At 43.8% G+C, this 19,162-nt stretch overlaps 1 protein-coding gene across 7 annotated transcripts in view; it reads left to right on the top strand.

The window, feature by feature from the left end:
• The first annotated feature begins 2,058 nt into the window (after nt 1-2,058).
• SMOC2 (SPARC related modular calcium binding 2) overlaps nt 2,059-19,162 on the top strand; it is a 201,526-nt gene continuing 184,422 nt past the window's right edge. For all 7 annotated transcript variants that reach the window (XM_089529984.1, XM_089529983.1, XM_089529982.1 and 4 more), the window contains exon 1: nt 2,059-2,548. In XM_089529984.1, the coding sequence (XP_089386110.1) occupies nt 2,477-2,548 (72 nt within the window). In that variant the 5' untranslated portion in view covers nt 2,059-2,476. The remainder of the gene's footprint in view (nt 2,549-19,162) is intronic.

The following is a 19,162-nucleotide window of genomic DNA, read 5'->3' as shown; positions in this document are numbered from 1 at the left end:
ACAACAGTGTGCATGATAGCTGTGTAGGGGATCTTTGTGTTTGTATATTCAATTTTTTTGTTTGTTTTATTGATTAAGTGCTTTGAGCATTGTAAAATGGACTGGGTAATAAAATTGAATGCAGGGGGGAAAATCATGATAGCCAAGACTTTATTCTTGAGAGGACTGTATAAAGAAAGCTTCAGTGCTTTGTCCACTGTATGATGCAAAGTTCCCAAGTCAGAGCTGAAATATTTCAACAATGCCCTGTTTGGGGGAAAGAAAAGAAAGATAGTTGTCCACGTCAGGGTGCGTAGATACTAAATCCTCTTGCTTATCCTGAAGGTCTGGAGTTACCCAGCAACAGCCCCAAATGTCACCGGAGCTGGAAGACAAACATAAGCGAGGAAATGAGCCTACTACCCAGTGCTCACCTTCTAAACCCCTTTTGCAAAGGCAAGCTGCAAAAGCCACGCTTACGCATTTGCACAGGGCTTGACCTTTTGCAAACGGGAGCAAGGGGGAAGAAGGAAAGAAAACAAGGCTACAGGACTGGGACCACAAACCATCCAGCTCTCTCTTTCTCCCTTCCTTTCTAGTCTTCTTTTTGTGTGCCTTCAAGGCTCTTCTGGATGTATCCGCACTGCAGAAATAATCCAGTTTGGGACCGCTTTAACTGCCCTGGTTCAGTGCTAGGGAATCCTGGGAATTGTAGTTGATTGTGGCACCAGACAGAGAAGGCTAAATGCCTCACAAAACTACAAAAGCATCTGAGGAAGTACTGTAGACTGAAGTCTTCTTTCTTTCAGCGAGTCTCAAAGGTACTACAAGATTTCTTTCTACCTATTGACTCACCAGAACAACATGACTATATCTTTGAATTCTATCACAAAATTACAGTTCTCAGAATTCCCTAGCATTTATTGAGCCAGGGCAGTTAATGCGGACTCAAACAGGATTATTTCTGCAGTATGTTTTGCACTATGGAATCCTGGGAATTGTAGTTCACTGCGGCACAACTTTGATGGCCATTGTTCCATGCTAGGGAGTTCTGCTGATTGTAGTTTGTGTTGTAATTTGTTGTGAGAATTATAGTTCATCGTGGCACCACTTTGGATAGTCTCGGCTGTGGAATCCTGGAAACTGGAGTTCAAACTGAAACTACAATTCCCAGATTCCCATAGCATGGAGTGGTGCCAAGATGGATTATTGCTGCAGCCTCTAGCCACTCTATCATGGAGTTTTCTCGGCAAATAAATAAATAAATAAATAATATTTTTTAATTGATACCCTGCCTTTCTAATTAGATTGAGGAGGCTGACAACATTAAAAGAACAATTCAAAAAGGATGTGGAAAAACTGGAGCGTGTCCAAAGGAGGGCGACCAAAATGTTGAAGGGTCTGGAATCCATGCCCTATGAGGAACGACTTAGGAAGCTGGGTATGCTTAGCCTGGAGAAGAGAAGGTTAAGAGGTGATATGATAGCCCTGTTTAAATACTTGAAGGGATGTCATATTGAGGAGGGAGCAAGCTTGTTTCCTGCTGCTCCAGAGAACAGGACACAGAACAATGGATGCAAGATACAGGAAAAGAGATTCCAGCTCAACATTAGGAGGAACTTCCTGACAGTAAGGGCTGTTCGACAATGGAACACATTCCTTCTTCGGAGTGTATTGGAGTCTCCTTCCCTGGAGGACTTTAAACAGAGGCTGGATGGACATCTGTCGGGGATGCTTTGAGAGTTTCTGCATGGCAGAATGGTGTTGGACTGGATGGTCCTTGCGCTCTCTTCCAACTCTATGATTCTATGAAATTATTAAAACAAATCTCTTCAGAGGCTGAGAGAGTGTGACTGTTTGTCTCCGTCCAGAGAGCATCTCCTGAGGGATTGGGGAAGAGAAAGAAGAGGCTGCTCCAGAGGAGAAGGCGAGGGAGGTTCCATGGCGCCGCACCTTCCCCATCTCCTTGGCCGCCTCCTTCTCAGTCCCATCCCAAGGGCTCAAGAGAGGGAAGGAGGGAGGGAGGGAGGGAGGGAAGGAGGGGGGAGGCTTGGGCTTTGCTTTAAAAATCCACACACACTCCACACACATCCACCCTTTTTTACTTTGTGATCTCTCTTTCCCCCTCCTTCTCCCCGGAGGAGCATCAGATGACAGCTGAGAGAGAGAGAGAGAGAGAGAGAGAAGGCGAAAGGGAGGGAAAAGAGAGAAGCCAAGCGCCTTCGCCACTTGGAGCCCCAAAGAGGCGCTGAGGCGCTCTTCTTCCCCAGCGAGTCCATTCAGGGCTGGAAGGAGAAGGAGAAGGAGGAGGCTTTCCCAGTCTTGAGAGAGACTGCTTCCAAAGGCATTGCCTCCAACGGCGAGCCTTCCTCGGCTGCCCCTCCACTGGCCACCTGAGGAGAAGCCAAGGGCCGAGGCCGAAGCCCAGGGAGGTCCCCCGGAGAGACAGACGCCTTGGGAGGAAGGCAAGGCGGCCCAGCCCCCGCCTCAGAGGAGGATGCTGCTCCTGCTCCTGCTCCTGGCCTCTTTGGGGCTCCTGGCGGCGCCCCAGAAGTTCTCCGCCCTCACGGTAAGAAGGCGTCCGCATTCAGAAAATAAACCGGCTCCATGTCGCTTTGCACTTTTTCAGGTGTCAACCCAGGTCCTGGGCAGGCGGGGGTGAAAGGCAGGGCCGTCCCTGGAGAGAAGGAGGACCTCTGGTCGCCTCGACGACGACTGGACTAACTCAGGTTGTGTCCACATGGCAGAAATAACGCGGCTTGAGCCCATCTTGCCGCGGATCAAGGCTACGGGATTCTGGGGATGGTAGCTTGCTGTGGCGCCAGAGCCCCTCTGACAGAGGAGGCTGAGCGTCTCCCAGAACTACAGCGCCCAGAATTCCCTAGCATGGCAGTCATGCTAGGTTGTTGCCCTGAGGATGGAGCCTCTAGAGCCTGTCTTCTGCCTGCCTTCCGAAGTGGCGCTCTCGCCGCCGCCGCGCAGAGGCAGCCAAGCGCCCTCAGGCTCCCCGCTCTTCCTCTCCTCCTCCTCCTCCTCCTCTTCTTCCACCTCCTCTTCTTCCTCTCCTCCTCCTCTTCTTCGTCCTCCTCCTCCTCTTCTTCTTCTTCCTCCTCCTTCTCTTCTTCCTCCTCCTGTTCCTCCTCCTGTTCCTCCTCTTCCTCCTCCTCCTCTTCTTCCTCCTCCTCCTCTTCTTCTTCTTCCTTCTCCTCCTCTGTTTCCTCCTCCTCTTCCTCCTTCTCCTCTTCTTCCTCCTCTTCCTCCTCCTCTTCTTCTTCCTCTTCTTCTTCCTCCTCCTCCTCCACCTCCTCTTCTTATTCATCCTCCTCTTCATCCTCCTCTTCGTCCTTCTCTTCCTCTTCTTCTTCTTCCTCCTCCTCTTCTTCATCCTCTTCCTCTTCTTCTTCATCGTTGTAGTCCTCCTCCTCCTCTTTTTCCTCTTCTTCTTTTCCTCCTTCTCTTCTTCTTCTTCTTCCTCCTCCTGTTCCTCCTCCTCCTCCTCTTCTTCTTCCTCCTCCTCCTCTTCTTCATTTCCTCTTCCTCCTTCTTCTCCTCTTCTTCTTCTTGGCCCTGAGACCCTTCCTCTCTCTTCCCGCCAACTTGCTAAGGGAGGCTGCCTTGAGGAGAAGAAGGTCCTCCCTTTCCTGGCTCTGGTGGAACTCGGGCCCCCCTCAAGTCCCTCACTCGCACACACCCTTTCTCCCCTTTAATTCCCTTCTTTTAGCATCCTTTCCCCACATAATTCGACTCTTGTGAGAGCAGCAAGTCACGCAGCCTCTGCTCCCAGGGTGCATCTACACTGTGAGAAATATAATGCGCCTTGACACCGCTTGTAGTTCTATCCCATGGAATCCTGGGATTTGTATTTTTGCAGGCTCTGTCACCTTCTCTGACAAAGAGTCAGAGCTGCTGATATGCCTCCTTGTTGTTGTTGCTGTTTTGTGCCTTCAAGGTGTTTCTGACTTAATAATAATAATAGTAATGTGAAGTCGAAACCCACAAAAAACAGTAATAGTAATAATTTTATTTCTTACCTGCCCCTCCTCATGGCTCAAGGCTAATTACAGCATAATTAGGGCAAAGTCATAATCACAAAGGAGGACAAGGCATTGGAAAATGGAGGACAACCTATAAGGGTGGCTTATATGGGGTGCATGTTACACTTTTTAACTTTTGTATGTTTTTACCTTTCATATAATAATAATAATAATAATAATAATAATAATAATAATAAATTTATTTGTATTTTCCCACTTCTCCCAATGGATCGTTTTAAATCGATGATTTTCCTTGTTTCTACATTTTAATTGTCAAGTTTTTGAGATATTTTTATCTTGTGAGCTGCCTTGGGTCCCTTCCTGGCAGAAAGGCAGCATAGAAATGAAATGAAATAAATAAATATTCAAAATAAAGTGTAAGAAACTACAAAACAAAAGATTTTTAAAAATCACTCGTATAAATTTAAACTCATGCTTCTTAGTCCTGCTCAAAATGGAGGACATTTTGGGGATTCTTCACAGGGAGAAGGTTGAAATAAAGGGCATCCCCTGGAAAAGAAGGGTATCTGGTGACCTTGAACTTATGGCAACCTTAAGGTGAATCTTACCCAGTCTGCAGTGCCTCTTGTGTTCCTTGATTCTTGTTTGCACACTGCGATTGGTGGTCCCTATGTAGACTTGTCTGCAGCTGCATGGTATGCGGTAAACTCCTGCAGCTGTGAGAGGTCCTCTGGTCCACTCTGGTCCTTGGCTCAGCAAACGCAGTGTGCAAACAAGAATCAAGGAACATGAGATACACTGCAGACTGGGTCAGCCAGAAAAATCAGCAGTAGCAGAACATGTTATAAACCATCCTGGGCATAAAATACTGTTTGAAAAAACTGAAATTCTGGACCATGCCAACCACTGCCATGTCAGGATGCACAGGGAAGCCATTGAAATCCACAAAACACCTGGACAATTTCAACAGGAAAGAGGAATCCCTTAAAGCAGGGGTCAGCAACCTCCAGCCCGTGGGCCGGATGCGGCCCGCGGAGGCCTTTCGGCTGGCCCCTGCTCACTCCTGCCGCCGCTGCCACCAATTGTGGCATTTTGCTGCTCCGGGTGCCACCATTTTATTTCTCAAAATGGTGGCGAAGTCTCGTGCGACCTTTCCCGTGGTCGCGCAAGACTTCACTGCCATTTTGAGAAACAAAATGGCAGCGGCCTAGAGGCGAAGTCTCGCGCAACCACAGGGAAGGTTGCGTGAGACTTTGCCGCCATTCGCGGCGGCCTCTAGGAGGCCCAATGCGGCCGCCGGAGCCCTCGAATAGGGCTCCGGCGGCGGCAGCGGGCCTTCCGGAGGCCCGATGCCGTCGCTGGGGCCCTCCAAGAGGGCCCCGGCGGAGGCAGCGGGCCTCTGGGAGGCCCATTGCCATTGCCGGGGCCCTCCAAGAGGGCCCCGGCGACGGCAAAGGGGCCGGCAAAAAGGAGGAGGCCTCCAGCGCTGGCGGCCCCTGCCGGCTTTTTTGCCGGCCTCTGACGGGGCCAGGGGCCCTGTCAGGGGCTGGCAAAGAGGGGGAGGCCTCCAGTGCTGGTGGCCCCCGCTGGCTCTTTCCCGGCCTCTGACAGGGCCTGGGGCCCCGTGAGGGGCCGGCAAAGAGGAGGAGGCCTGGCCCCCAGAGGATGGAAGCTCCGCCCCTGGCATACGGCTCCGCCCCCGGAGGGTGGAAGCTCCACCCCTGGCACACGGCCCCGCCCCTGGGGGTGGAAGCTCCACCCCCCGGCTTCGGCCTCCCAGTTGTCTGAGGGACAGCAACCCGGCCCCCGGCTCAAAAAGGTTGCCTACCCCTGCCTTAAAGTGAACAAGGTTTGGCTACCAGTCGTGAAAGAGAGCAAGATGAAGACTCAACAAATGCAAATGAGAAATCTCCCAGCATCAGGAGTTTCGCAGCAGACAATGAGCACTAATCAAGCAGATACTAATCCTCCTTTGCAGACCCTCCCACCCTGAGGCCTGCCATTAGCAATGTCAGGAAGAAACTCTTCTAGAACATGGCCTGAAAACCCCACAAAAACCTATGGTTGCCGGCCATGAAAGCCTTCGACTCCACAACTCATACTTAACTTTATCTGGATTGTATCAGTGTTTCACTGCTATGACCTCTGTTTCACTGTGATACTCTTCAAAATCCTAAATATCAGGCATTTCATCTGGCTTTCTTGACTATTGAATCGAACCTTTGGCAGTCCCCTGATTTTTACTAGGACTGCAGAAGGAAGCCTCAATCCACTAATATGTTCCAATGATCCCAGTGAGATCTCCTTCTAAGGAGATGCTCCTCATAAGGAGGAGCAAAGCCTTAGTCCCGATCACTGCACTTTTCAGTGGCATTTTGGGTCCAGTTCCTCATGCTAGGAGGCAGAACTGTGAGGGCATCCAGCTGTGTAGTGAATGAAAGGAGACATACCAGCAGGAAAAGTCAGGAAAAGTGAAGGATATATTGTATTATTTGGGCTTCTGGCTACATTGAACATGAATATGTAAGAAGAACCATGTTGGACAAAAGGCTGTTGCCCAAGGCAATCAGTTGCCCAAGGGAAGTTCATCAATGTGGACTGAATGCAACTGCACCCTCTACTTCATGCTCCCAAGCAATTGATACACAGAGACATACCACCTCTGGTTCACGAAGTGACTTACACACATCCTGACCATTCGTGGCCCTAGTGTTTATGAATTTATCCAATACCCTTCTAAAGTCATCTAAGTTGGCATCCAACTATTGCCACATTGTTGTATTTATTCATTTATTTACTGAATGTGTATCCCACCTGTCTCCCAAAATAGGATTCAAGGCATTGAGATCCACAGTTTAAGCATGTGATGTATGCTTCCTTTTATCTGCCCTAAATTTCCCACAGCTGCCAAGAACTAGGCATTACTCCTTCATACAGAAAATGTACAAGGGATTTGGAGAGGAATTAATTGGACTCCCCAAACTGCAATGTTCAGGACAACCACTTGAAACCACTTAGAAGTTTTTCAGGTATTTGCCATGAACACTAAAACAAAAACAAAAACAAAAAAACCTCACTATCTGTTCCTTCCACACATTCCCCTACCCTACACAGTCCCTGGCCTCTGCTGCTGATCTCTTCTTCTCCACCGAGGGAAAGAATGCTTTAAGATGGGGAAGAAGAAGAAAGCAATAGATGCAGAGTCATCACTATTTGGTGTCACCTGGTCCATTAACTCATGGTGTCACCCACCCCCATTGACCTCCTCCCAAACCATACCATACAGTATCCTTTGTAATGTTTTTTGTACTGATATTACTCATAAATTGCAATTCCCATATATCATATATTGTAATTCCATATATCATAAATCGTAATTCCCATATATGTATCACTGAAAGTAATGGGAATAGTTGTGACATAAACAGCTAGTAAAATTAAACCTTTAAATTACAATAATAGAATCACAGAATTGGAAGAGACCACAAGGGCCATCCAGTCCAACTCCCTGCCACGCAGGAACTCACAACGAATAGATGGTCATTCAACATGTGTTTAAAGACCGCCAAAGAAGGAGACTCCACCACCCTCCAAGGGAGCATGTTACACTGTCAAACAGCTCTGATCTTCAGATACCAGTTCCATCTCTAGATTTGGGTTTGTTCTATGAGCCATATTGCTAGGACAACTTATGTGAATGTAACTAAAGTAAAGTAAAAACCAACTGAAACAATGGTGGTAGTGGTTTTTATCAGCTTACCCATCCACACATATTTAATGCTTTGTGGCTGAAAAGAGAGAACAAAGCCAAATTTAATAGATCTTCTTCAATCCTGCTATATCATGAGAATATTTCAATCTAGGTCTGCAATGCTGTGAGCATTTTCTTGTTGTTGTGTGCCTCCAAGTCATTTGTGACATATGGAAACCCTAAGACAACCCTACCCTAGGGTTTTGTTGGCAGGTTTCTTCAGAGGGAGTTTGCCATTGCTATCCTCTGAACCTGAGAGAGTGTGACTTGCCCAAGTTCACCCAGTGGGTTTCATGATCCAGTGGGGAATCAAATCCTGGGCTCCGCAGTCATCGTCTAACACTCAGACCTCTGTACCATGGTGGCATGTACCAGGGAGTAATTCGTGAGGAACTTAATGGGACTTTTGAGGAAACATTCATAGAATTGTACTGTACAATATTTTAAGCGTGGAAGATTATCTGGCTTGTGTGTCCCAGGCTGACTCATATTTCTTTTCCCACTGTGAAAAAGCCTGGGCTTTTGTTGGGAATGAATAAAAAAATCCTAAGCTGCCCACCTGATCTCATTCACCTCATAAATAATTTTACCATGGAAAGTGCATAGAAAAGTGACACTGGCTTGAATAGTGTGGCAGTATGTCTGTCCATGCATGAGTCAGACCTTCTTTAATTCTTTAATTTGATGTGGGCAGCTGCTAGGACAAGTTTCCCAAAACCTGCACCCCATTTAATTCCTAAAAGCCTTCTGTGTATGTTTTAAACTGAATAAAAGAGCTCTAATGGAGTTGACCAAAAGACTGACTAATGCCCAACTGCTTCTGCAGACTTAGTAATCTTATGTCATTTAGTCAACCTGGACAAGCAAATCATTTCATAGAATCATAGAATCGTAGAGTTGGAAGAGACCAGAAGGGCCATCCAGTCCAACCCCCTGCCATGCAGCAAATCTCAATCAAAGCATACCCAACAGATGGCCATCCAGCCTCTGCTTAAAGACCTCTAAGGAAGGAGACTCCACTATACTCCGAGGGAGTTGTTCCACTGTCGAACAGCCCTTACTGTCAGGAAGTTCCTCCTAATGTTCAGGCGGAATCTCTTTTCCTGCAGCTTGCATCCATTGTTCCGAGTCCTGTTCTCTGGAGCAGCAGAAAACAAGCTTGCTCCCTCCTCAATATGACATCCCTTCAAATATTTAAATAGGGTTGTCATATTATCATCTCTTAACCTTCTGTTCTCCAGGTTGAACATCCCCAGTTCCCTATGTCGACATAGGACATGGTTTCCAGACCCTTCACCATTTTAGTCTCCCTCCTTTGGACACATTCCAGTTTCTCAGTGTCCTTTTTGAATTGTGGTGCCCAGAACTGGACACAATATTCCAGATGGGGCCTGACCAAAGCAGAGTACAGTGGCACTATTACTTCCCTTGATCTAGACACTATACTTTTATTGATGCAGACTAAAATTGCATTGGCCTTGTTAGCTGCCACATCACACTGTTGACTCATGTTCAACTTGTGGTCTGCTTGGACTCCTAGATCCCTTTCACACGTAGTTTCGTTCAGCCAGGTGTCCCACATCCTATATCTGTGCATTTTATTTTTCTGCCCTAAGTGAAGTACCTTACATTTCTCCATGTTGAATTTCATTTTGTTAGCTTTGGTGCAGCTTTCTAGTCTAGTCAGGTCATTTTGAATTTTGATTCTGTCCTCTGGAGTATTAGCTATTCTTCCTAATTTGGTGTCATCTGCAAATCTGATGAGCATGCCCCCAGTTCTGTCATTTAAGTCATTGATAAAGATGTTGAATAACACTGGGCCCAGGACAGAGCCCTGTGGGACCCCACTGGTCACTTCTTTCCAGGATGAAAAGGAGCCATTGTTGAGCACTCTTTGGGTTCGGCCGGTCAACCAATTACAATCCATGTAACAGTTACCTTGTCTAGCACACATTTTACAAGCTTGTTTGCAAGAATGTCATGGGAAATCTTGTCAAAGGCCTTACTGAAATCAAGATATACTATATCCACAGCATTCCCTTCATCTACCAAGCTAGTAATTTCATCAAAGAAAGAGATCAGATTTGTTTGGTATGACTTGTTTCTCAGAAACCCATGTTGACTTTTTGTAATTATGGAATTGCCTTCTAAATGTTCACAGAGACTCTCTGTTTAATGATCTGCTCTAGAATCTTTCCTGCTATTTTGCCCTCCCCCTGTTACTCTAGAGGTGCATGGTTCTTAATTCCTGGGATGTCCCTTTGTAATAATAATAATAATAATTTGTTTTATTTATATACCGCTATTCCAAAGATCATAGCGGTGAACAGCAAGTAAGCTAATTAGCAAGTAAGCTAATTTGCCCCCAACAGTCTGGGTACTCATTTTAGCGACCTCGGAAGGATGCAAGCCTGAGTCGAGCTTGGGCCCTTTTGCTGGTCTTGAACTCGCAACCTTGTGGTTTTGAGTGAATGGCTGCAGTACAGGCATTTAACCACTGCGCCACCAGGGTCTTTGGTCATTGCAACAGAGATGGGTAACATCAGGCCCTCCAGACGTTGATGGACTATAACTCCCAATATCCCTCACCACTGACTGTTTGGGCTAGGACTGGTGGTGGTTGTAGTCTAACAGCATCTGGAGGGCCACAAATTGTTCACTGCAGTGATGCAGAGATTAAAACAGAGGCAGCAGCAGCCAAAGTATAATGCATAATGGGTACATAATAAGCCAGGGCTGTGCACTGTCTTCCAGTCACTTGCTGAAATTTTCAATGAGTATGCAGAACTGGGCACAGAACTTTATGCCTGAAGGCATGTCTGGATGGCAGCTTCCCAAGTGTTGGCTGAATGTTGCAGTTGGCAGTACTGGGGATTTGTGGAGAAGGAAGATGTTTATCTGCAGGACAACTGTGTGGTTCTGACTGTGGGAAGACAGCCGTATAGACAGCATAGCCCTGCTGTGTTCCTTGCCAGGATGTGGGCTGGCAATCTGTATGCCCATCCACACATTTGGACAGAAGTGATCAAAAATTCTGGATCAGTGTCCATGGTTCTGTAAATGTGAGACATCTGGATATGCCATTTATAGAGGAACGAAAGGTCTGTTCTCTGGAGATTGCCACGATGCTGTCCTCCTTACCAGCTGGCAATCTCCTCCACCCAGGATCTTGCAAGCTGGAATTTAATAACTTGGCGAAATATACACAGCAACTGTATCCATCATCTAGCCTGTAAAGCAAGCACTAGATAGTGAGACAGGAAGGGGCATAATAGCATTTGTTTGCTTGTTTGCAATTACCTGGGGTAGAGGCAGAGCTTGGTTAAACACACACACAACTTTGGACTGCAGTTCCCAGAAATCTTGGGAAAGTTATGCTGTAGATGACAACAACAAAAACAACAATAATATTCATTTATATTCTGCTTAATCTCTTGGAATCCAAGTGGATTACAACAATAAAAGAGAATACAGTTAAAATTCTAAAAACCTCATCCCTCCCCCCCAAAGTCAAACACCCAGTTGTTTGACTACCTCTCCAAATAAAGGGCATTATTTGGATTTTTGGAGTTTGGGGAGATGTTTCCTAGAACATGGCCATTCTGGCTGGGGGTTGTAATCCTAAACAACTAATGAAAAAGATGCAAACAACAGTGAAAGTGGTGGTAGGAAATTCAAAAAGAAAAGTAGTCACTTAAAGTACCTGCAACTGTTTTGTCATGTAGCAAACACAAATACATCCTGACCCATCCAATCCTAAACATGCACTGATGGCTATTTTTTTGTTTTAAATCTTGTTGAAATACATGGAACTTTCATTCAAGTAGCATATTTAGTATCTGGGTGGTAACAGCAGGCTCTGGACAGGACTTCACAAGCAAAACATCTGGGTCTTCTTTTAAAAGTCAGCATGGCATTGATGAACTGATTTCTTTGATTCAGAGACCACCTTCTTCCAAAATGCATCCATGGATGATTTTTTCTTTCTTTCACTGTCATTCACTTTTTCTTACGATTTCAATTTTGGTCTACACATCTGTACTTTTTAAACACACTGAGGGGAGCTGGGTCAGCCCAGCTAATCTTATTTTTCCCTTTCCTCTCAGTTTTGCTGTTTACACATGCTCCCTAAGAGATCCTTAAATAATAATAATAATAATAATAATAATAATAATAATAAATTATTTGTATTCCGCCCCTCTGAGAACAATCGGGGTGGCTAACAAAGTTAAAAATACAAAACATATAAAATCCCTGGTACCCTCCCCTCCTTAAAAAAGTATTAAATCCAATGCAATATTTAAAAAACAGAACAAAAAACAACAAACAAACAAACATACAAGTTAAAAACTGACCAAAAGGTCAACAACATCATACCAACAAACAATCAGTGGAAGCAGCAGTATCTTTCCCAGACGTTTTTCTAAGGCCGGGTTCTCTGTTCTGGGAAGGCCTGTCAGAAGAGATCCGTCTTAACAGCCTTTTTAAAGCTGTCTAAGGATGTAAGTAGACGGATCTCATCCAGCAGGCCGTTCCACAGTCTGGGGGTGACGATGGAAAATGCGCTCTGTGGAAAATGCCCTCCTTGAGACAGCTGCTGTTTTCCTTATCTGTTGTATGCAAGTATGTACAGCTACAGTAGGATCAGTTGGAATAAAATCCCATTCTTTCCTTGCTCAAGCTTTGTTGCATTATTATTGCAGTCATGTCACTGAAAATCTCTGTTGTTCCAGTGCTCCCAGTGCGAGTGCTGTTAAAAACACACACACTACACATAGCTAGGCAGAGACCAAGGTAGAAAAGTTGAGATCAGCAAGTGTAAAATGACTTTGTAAAAAGGAGCTTCTTTGTCAGGGGCTTTGTTAATTGAGATATGCCTATATGCTGGTTTGTTCATCATGTTTCTTTTTCCTGCTAGACAACTGAAAACTATAGGGAAAACTGTGCATTAATCTTGTTATGTTTCCATAGTCCCCTGTCTTTGCCTGTTTGACTCTTCCCCTTTAAGTTCTTTCATTGCTTGGACTTATACCCATTATTAGTAAATAACATGTAGCACCAATATTATGGAATATTTATTCAGACAAAGTCAGATAGATCTGGCTTTTGGTAAGGGCTGTTTAGCTATGCATTTTATCAGTGAGTTTTATATGCCCAAATCTGCTAGGCATACAATTTAGTAGGACATTATTTTAATTTATATGTATTTTTTGTGAATTGCATCAAGCTGGAAGAACAGCAGGATATAAATATTTCACAGGCAAAAAAGTAGGTAACATACAAGCAATGATCCTCAGTTACATTCAATTGTTATGTATGATAGCCACAGTGGATAAATCAATTAATTTTGGACTATAATTCTGGACTACCCAATCCTTAAATCAGTTTGGCCACTGGGATTTGTAGTCCAAAAATAATGTTTGCCACCTCTGGGACACAGATTAAATGTTGTGTATTGGGGCAGCTAAGATCATTTGTTAAGAAAGCTATATAAGCAGGCTTTTTCTAGAGAACTTGTGCAAGCTGGGAGGTTCAGCTCAGAAGTGATTTTTTAATGATACTGAGTTATTTGCAAATTGTAACTGAAGTACTCTTCAAGGATAAAAGCTGTGCTTAATGGCAGGTTTAACCAATTGCTTAAACACTTCTAAAGCCCCTTGAAGATGGGTTTTTTTAAAGTGTTTGGGGGGGGGGAGGATTGTGCTCTTAGAAGAAACTTTTATTGCAGACATACAGTTTATGACAGCAGTAAAATGGAATATATTTATCTTAGCCTTTCAGTAAATGAGTGTTTCTACAGAACAGTAATTGATAATTTTGGTGGGGGTGAAAGTGAGAATGACTGGGTCACTCATACCTGAAATTCCTCAGAAGGGGTCCTGTTCCCCCTCAGTGTTAGCTTCCTGGAAATGATTTGATGATTAAAAGCTACTAATAGAAGACCTTAAAAGAAACCATTCATTTCAAGAACTTTATAAGGTGTGACTTTTGCAAGTGGATACCATGTTAAGTCAAGTGTATTTGTCAGTTTTCATCCCCAGGGTGAAATAACAGAACGCTTTTAAAGCTCAGCTTAGTGACAGTCATTTTAATTTTGTTTGTGACACTTTTTAAAAAGTTATATTTTAGCAAGTCAAAGTTGTATCTCTCAATTATGTATATATTTTTGGAGTTATACCACAGAGAACATCTGTTTGCTGTATTATATGTCTAGACTTTTTTTATATTTAAAAATGTTTCATTGAGCTAGACTAGAAAGATATCCACTCATCAGCTGTTTCATAGAAAGTTTTCTTTCAGAGCTTTGAAAGTTAACTTTTAAAAAGTAATTAACTACCATTACTTATACTATTGCTTTTTACAATGCTGAAAAATAACTCATTGTACCAGCTTTAATTTTTCTTGCTTACATTTCCACTAGTTCTTATTATTATTTAAAGAGAACAAAACTATGACTGATCAATAGAATGGCATAAAATGTTGATAATGCTTGTCATAATGCCTCTAGAAATGTTCTCCAAAGTAGCTTTTGAAAGTAACTAAAAGCTGTTAGTGATGACAGGAAAATAGTTTCACTTTTATTATCACATTAATTTTGAAATTTAACTTTGGGCCATTCACATTACCTTTTAAACCGGTTTTGAAATCGATTCTTCCACGTGAAGTTCATATTGGGCCCGATTCTGTCACAATCCATGTCGAGGCTTGCACAAGGAAATGTCCCTTACCCCGGGGTATCCAGAATTGGGCTAAAATCTGTCTTTTCTCAAAAGACTCGGGTTCCGCAAAATATGAACTTGCCCTCAATAATGATCGGGGCAAATTCAGGGAGGGATTAAGGTCAGAGGGTGGGCAGAGGTCAGAGCATTCCCTCCCCTCATCGGATGGGAGGGGGAGGAAGAGGAGGAGGAAAGAGCCGAAGGAAAAAGGGGAATCTGGAGGCAAAGGGTGAAGAGGATAAAAGGGGAAATCAGGGTGACTTTTGGGCTGCAAAGGGCTGTCAGAAGGAGGGTGGGGGGAGTGGAGAAAGTGATGATGATGGAGGAGGAGGAGGAGGAGGAGGAGGAGGAGGAGAGAGTCCTGGGAAGAAGGGAGCCATGGAGGGCATCCTATAATGGAGCAGGAGGAGGAGGATGAAAGAGCCAGGGCAGCTCAGGGGGAGGTGAGGGTCAGAAGGAAGGAGGAGGAGGAGGAGGATTGCCCAGGGAAATAGGGCTATGGGGCCAAGCTGGGGAATGTAGGGAAATGGATGCAGCAGAAGCAGCCTCTTTTGACAATTTATGCGCATGATTTTTTGGGTGCTTGCTTGTTCTACTTTCATTTCCTCTTGCTCCTGGATTATTATTATTATTATTATTATTATTATTATTTGTGTTATATGTGGATGCTACAGTCAGAATGCCTGTGCTGCATTTCCCTTTTATTCCCAATTGATTCCACGGGCCAGTTGGAACTGACAGGTCATTCTCTCTCAGCCTCAGTGAGAATGGCAAAGCTCCTCTAGCAGGAGGAAAAGGGTCAGGTCAGGTCAGGTCAGGTCAAAGGCAGGGCACGAACGGAGCTCCCATTAGGCACCTTCTCCACTTTTTTATTTTTAAAAATTATTTTTGACAAAATATGTGCATGTTTTTTTTTTCTTGAGGCAGATACATAGATGCATAGAACATGGCTAGCTGCTTGTTCACTTTCCCTTCTATTTGCTGGCTTCCGGCAAAGGGGAAATGTTGCAAATGGGCTAGACTTTTTTCCCTTTGCGAATCAATCCTACAATTTGAATGTTACATTTGTTGTTCTTGTAAATTAGGCAATTGGCAAAACAATACATGCTTTTGCTACTGTCTCTTCAGGGGTAGCCCTGAATTGCTTTTAAAAGCAAAAAAGATTGCATGACAATCGCATCCTTTTCTGGCATTTCCGAGGTGACGAATTATTATTATTATTATTATTATTATTATTATTATTATTATTACATGTGTAAGAGGCATTCTGGGGTGGCAAGGAGTGGGGGATACAGGATGCATTAACTTGCATTTTGGGGTTGAAAATGGGGCCAAGGGCAGATCATAACCTGCACTGACCCAAATGCCCACACAGACACACACACACACAAAAGAGATTTTAAATTTTGACAAAATGTGTGCACTTTGGAGCATTTTGTGCACGGCTCTTTTAAAAAAAGGAGGGGGGAAGCACACTTCTGATGCCCCTGCAAACGTCACCTATGACGATCGCTTGGTTGACAGCAGGCGCCTTCAAGTTAAACCCGGTAAGGCATTCGGGTTAAAATGCCCCTCAAATTTAGTGGGCACTTGCTAACGGAGAGATTCGGGGGAGGGGCATCCGGATCTACCCAGTTCCACCCACATTAACTGGGCCAGTGGGAATGGGGCCTTTGTTATTCCTGAATGTAACTTGTTAACTTTTTCTTTCCAAATGGTCCTGCATTTCATGCCTAATTCTGTATACATGGCTGATATACAGCCCCTTCTGAGGTGAGAGATGGCAAGATAAGGATGGATGGATGCTGGGGAGCCTACATATTGGTCATGTGGGTCCATGGAACTCTTTATCTAGGCTTTTATGAACACCTGCATGTATCCTCATTACACATCACTACATCTTACTCTATGAGGCCATAGTGATATTACTGTACCATTGATGTGCATGCAGGTCTGTGGGATATGCTCTATGCCACCCATATGCTTTGCCTTTATCTGTGTTACAACAAAGTTAAAGGACTGTACCAGGGCAGTCACAAGTGGTGTTGGTGTAGGATTGTCCTGCTTTCTCATGCTGTTATGCCAAATGGATATCATTTATAGTATAGATTTGTAGGGATACATACTTGGTCCAACGAGGGACAGCAGATGCATGGCTCTGGCTTAATTCAGAGGTTATGGGTTGGGCCTGTACATGTGGCCTCCCACATTATGATTTCAGTAGTCATACACATCTGATGTATGTGTCTGCAATCAATAGTGGCTCCAGCTTTTGGGACAAGATGTTTTCAGTGGATCTGCCTCTGCACTGCTGTCACTGTTGTCCATTTAGTGGCCTTTCCCCTCTGAGCTCACGCCACACCACTGCTCAAAATGACTTCTCTTCCTTTTTTCCTGATTGAACACACACTTCCCTTACAGCTAAAAAAAAGCTCCCAATATCAATAAAAATGCAACGCAATCCCTGACCTCAGACTACAATCTTAAAACAACATATAACACAAAAGGAGGCATATGTTCTTAGCATATTGGAATGAATAGATGTTGGAGGATGAGGCAAAGCTCAGTACAGCTGGCTTCTCAGGAGGGCTGATGATAGCCCCTTTCCTTTTTTTCCCTCTCCTCAGCTTACAGAATAGTACTGGCATACTTGGAGAGGATAAGTGGATGGACATGTATGTATGTGTTGTAGGGAACTGTTATTGGTCACAGAGGTCTGGCATTGGTATCTGTTGGTCTATCCAACAGATACAAATAGTTACTTCAAGTGCAATGGCCTCTGTCACTTGCAAATACAGAGATGTGGGATGTACATTCTTAGGCTTCATCCTGGTGTGCTTGTACATCATTGTTACTCAGAGTAGTGATCTATGAGCCATTGGTTGCTGGTTTGCTGTGAGCTTCTAGTAAAACTGTATGGATGTCATAACAATATGGCACAAATATGATACTGGCCCCTAATACACCAAGAGGAAAAACTGCTTGGCTGCCACATCAGATAGCTCGAGAAGCAATGTTGTTCATTACAATGCATTCATTGCTTAGGGATGTGTACCCTCCATCCTTCTCTGCATTGTGTGGGTATGGATGTGAATATTACCTGTGAGAAAAAGGTGACAACATCAAATTTCTTATACAGGTATCTAAATGTACACTTGCATGTTCAGTGCCCCATTGAACACGGGGAACAGAAACTGTTTTTTTTTCTTCCCTGTAATGGGACACTAATTTGCTATGCAAGAAATTGTAGTGAGTACTTTGAAATCTAACGTGGTAGTCATTCTCCAAGAAACAAATGTGCAGACACACTAGATGTGGGGAAAATATTTCCATTAAATATAAATCTTATTGCATCAAGGTCCCCCCCCCCCCTCAGTTTGTGCCATGAAGTGCTTTGGCTTCATTTTGAACACATATCTTCTGTGTAAATGATATATGAGGTCAAGAAGGACCCTTATAATAGTTCATTATGTGCTCCTCTCCCTTATAGCTAATTTTAATAAAGGTCAGAGAGAGTATTAGAATGCTAGATTTTTTATTGTTTTCTGTTGGTTTTCTGGGCTCTTTATTTATTCTTCCTCCTCAGCTGACTAACTGCAGCAGCATATTCTTCCTGCTGTTAATGGATGATTATTGCAGGTAGTAAAAACAAAACAAAACAAGGAAGATGTTGAGTCTATATGCATGAAAGGGTGGCAGAAATCACAGATTGTCTCTGATGTACTCTAATATTGGCTTGTCCACATATAGTTGTCCTACAGAATATGAACACCTTTCTGATACTAAGATATGCATCAAAGATTGAGGGTGCTTTCAAGCTACACAGTTATGGCACTATAACTGCCCTGACAATATCCTATGGAATCTCATAGTTTGTTGTGATGCTAAAGTTCTCTGGGTGAGAACTCTTAATACCCTTCCCTAAATTGCATATCCAAAGAATCCACAGAATGGAACCATAGCAGTTGAAGTGGATTATAACTGGGTTGGGTGAAAGAGCTCTTATTAAAATTGTAGATTATTGTTATCTTCTAATGTTGATTCATCTTGCATTTGTTTTCCGTGCTCCAGATGACCACATTTCCAGCCTTAGTAATTATGAATAAACATGTGATTATTAATACACATTTTAAAAACAAAAACAAATCCACTTCCATTCCTAGTTTGGAGAGCAGCCTTAAAATGAGGGGGATTGTTTTTTTGATTTTTATGAAAGGTGGGTAACAATTGCTGTACGTAAAATCTATATCTGCTGTCAGCATTCAGCACCAAGGGAAATTAATTCAATGAAGTTTCTGCTTGGACAACAAAAGTTTAAGGAGATTATCACACTGTTCTTAAATATTGGAATAGAAGCACGGTTTTAAGTTTTAAGGATGGGATCCCTCTGCACAAACTCATGGTTGGGCGTAGATATCATGTAGTCAATCCGCGCTTCTGCCGCTACTTTTTTTGAATGGGAAAATCCTGTGAATAGAGGCTAATTGTTCTGTTTACTCATTATTGAAGTATGTGTTAGGTCATTCCCAGGTAATTCATAAACTGATGATCCCACCATGGCACACATGGGCATTACTTCCTATTCTTCCCCTCCTTGTCCTGAAACATCCATAGACATTTTATTTCTGATGCTAAAAGAGAAGGAAGTATTGGTTCCCTTCTCAAAACAGGTTTCTCTGTGCACACATGTGTGCATGAACCCACACACACATATCCCA

This window comes from Sceloporus occidentalis, unplaced genomic scaffold (assembly GCF_023333645.1).
Source record: "Sceloporus occidentalis isolate IW3139 unplaced genomic scaffold, rSceOcc1.0.p SCAF_6, whole genome shotgun sequence".
NCBI classification, from domain to species: Eukaryota; Metazoa; Chordata; class Lepidosauria; order Squamata; family Phrynosomatidae; genus Sceloporus; species Sceloporus occidentalis.
The sequence above is the reverse complement of the archived record's forward strand: the minus strand, read 5'-3'. Positions and strand labels throughout refer to the sequence as shown.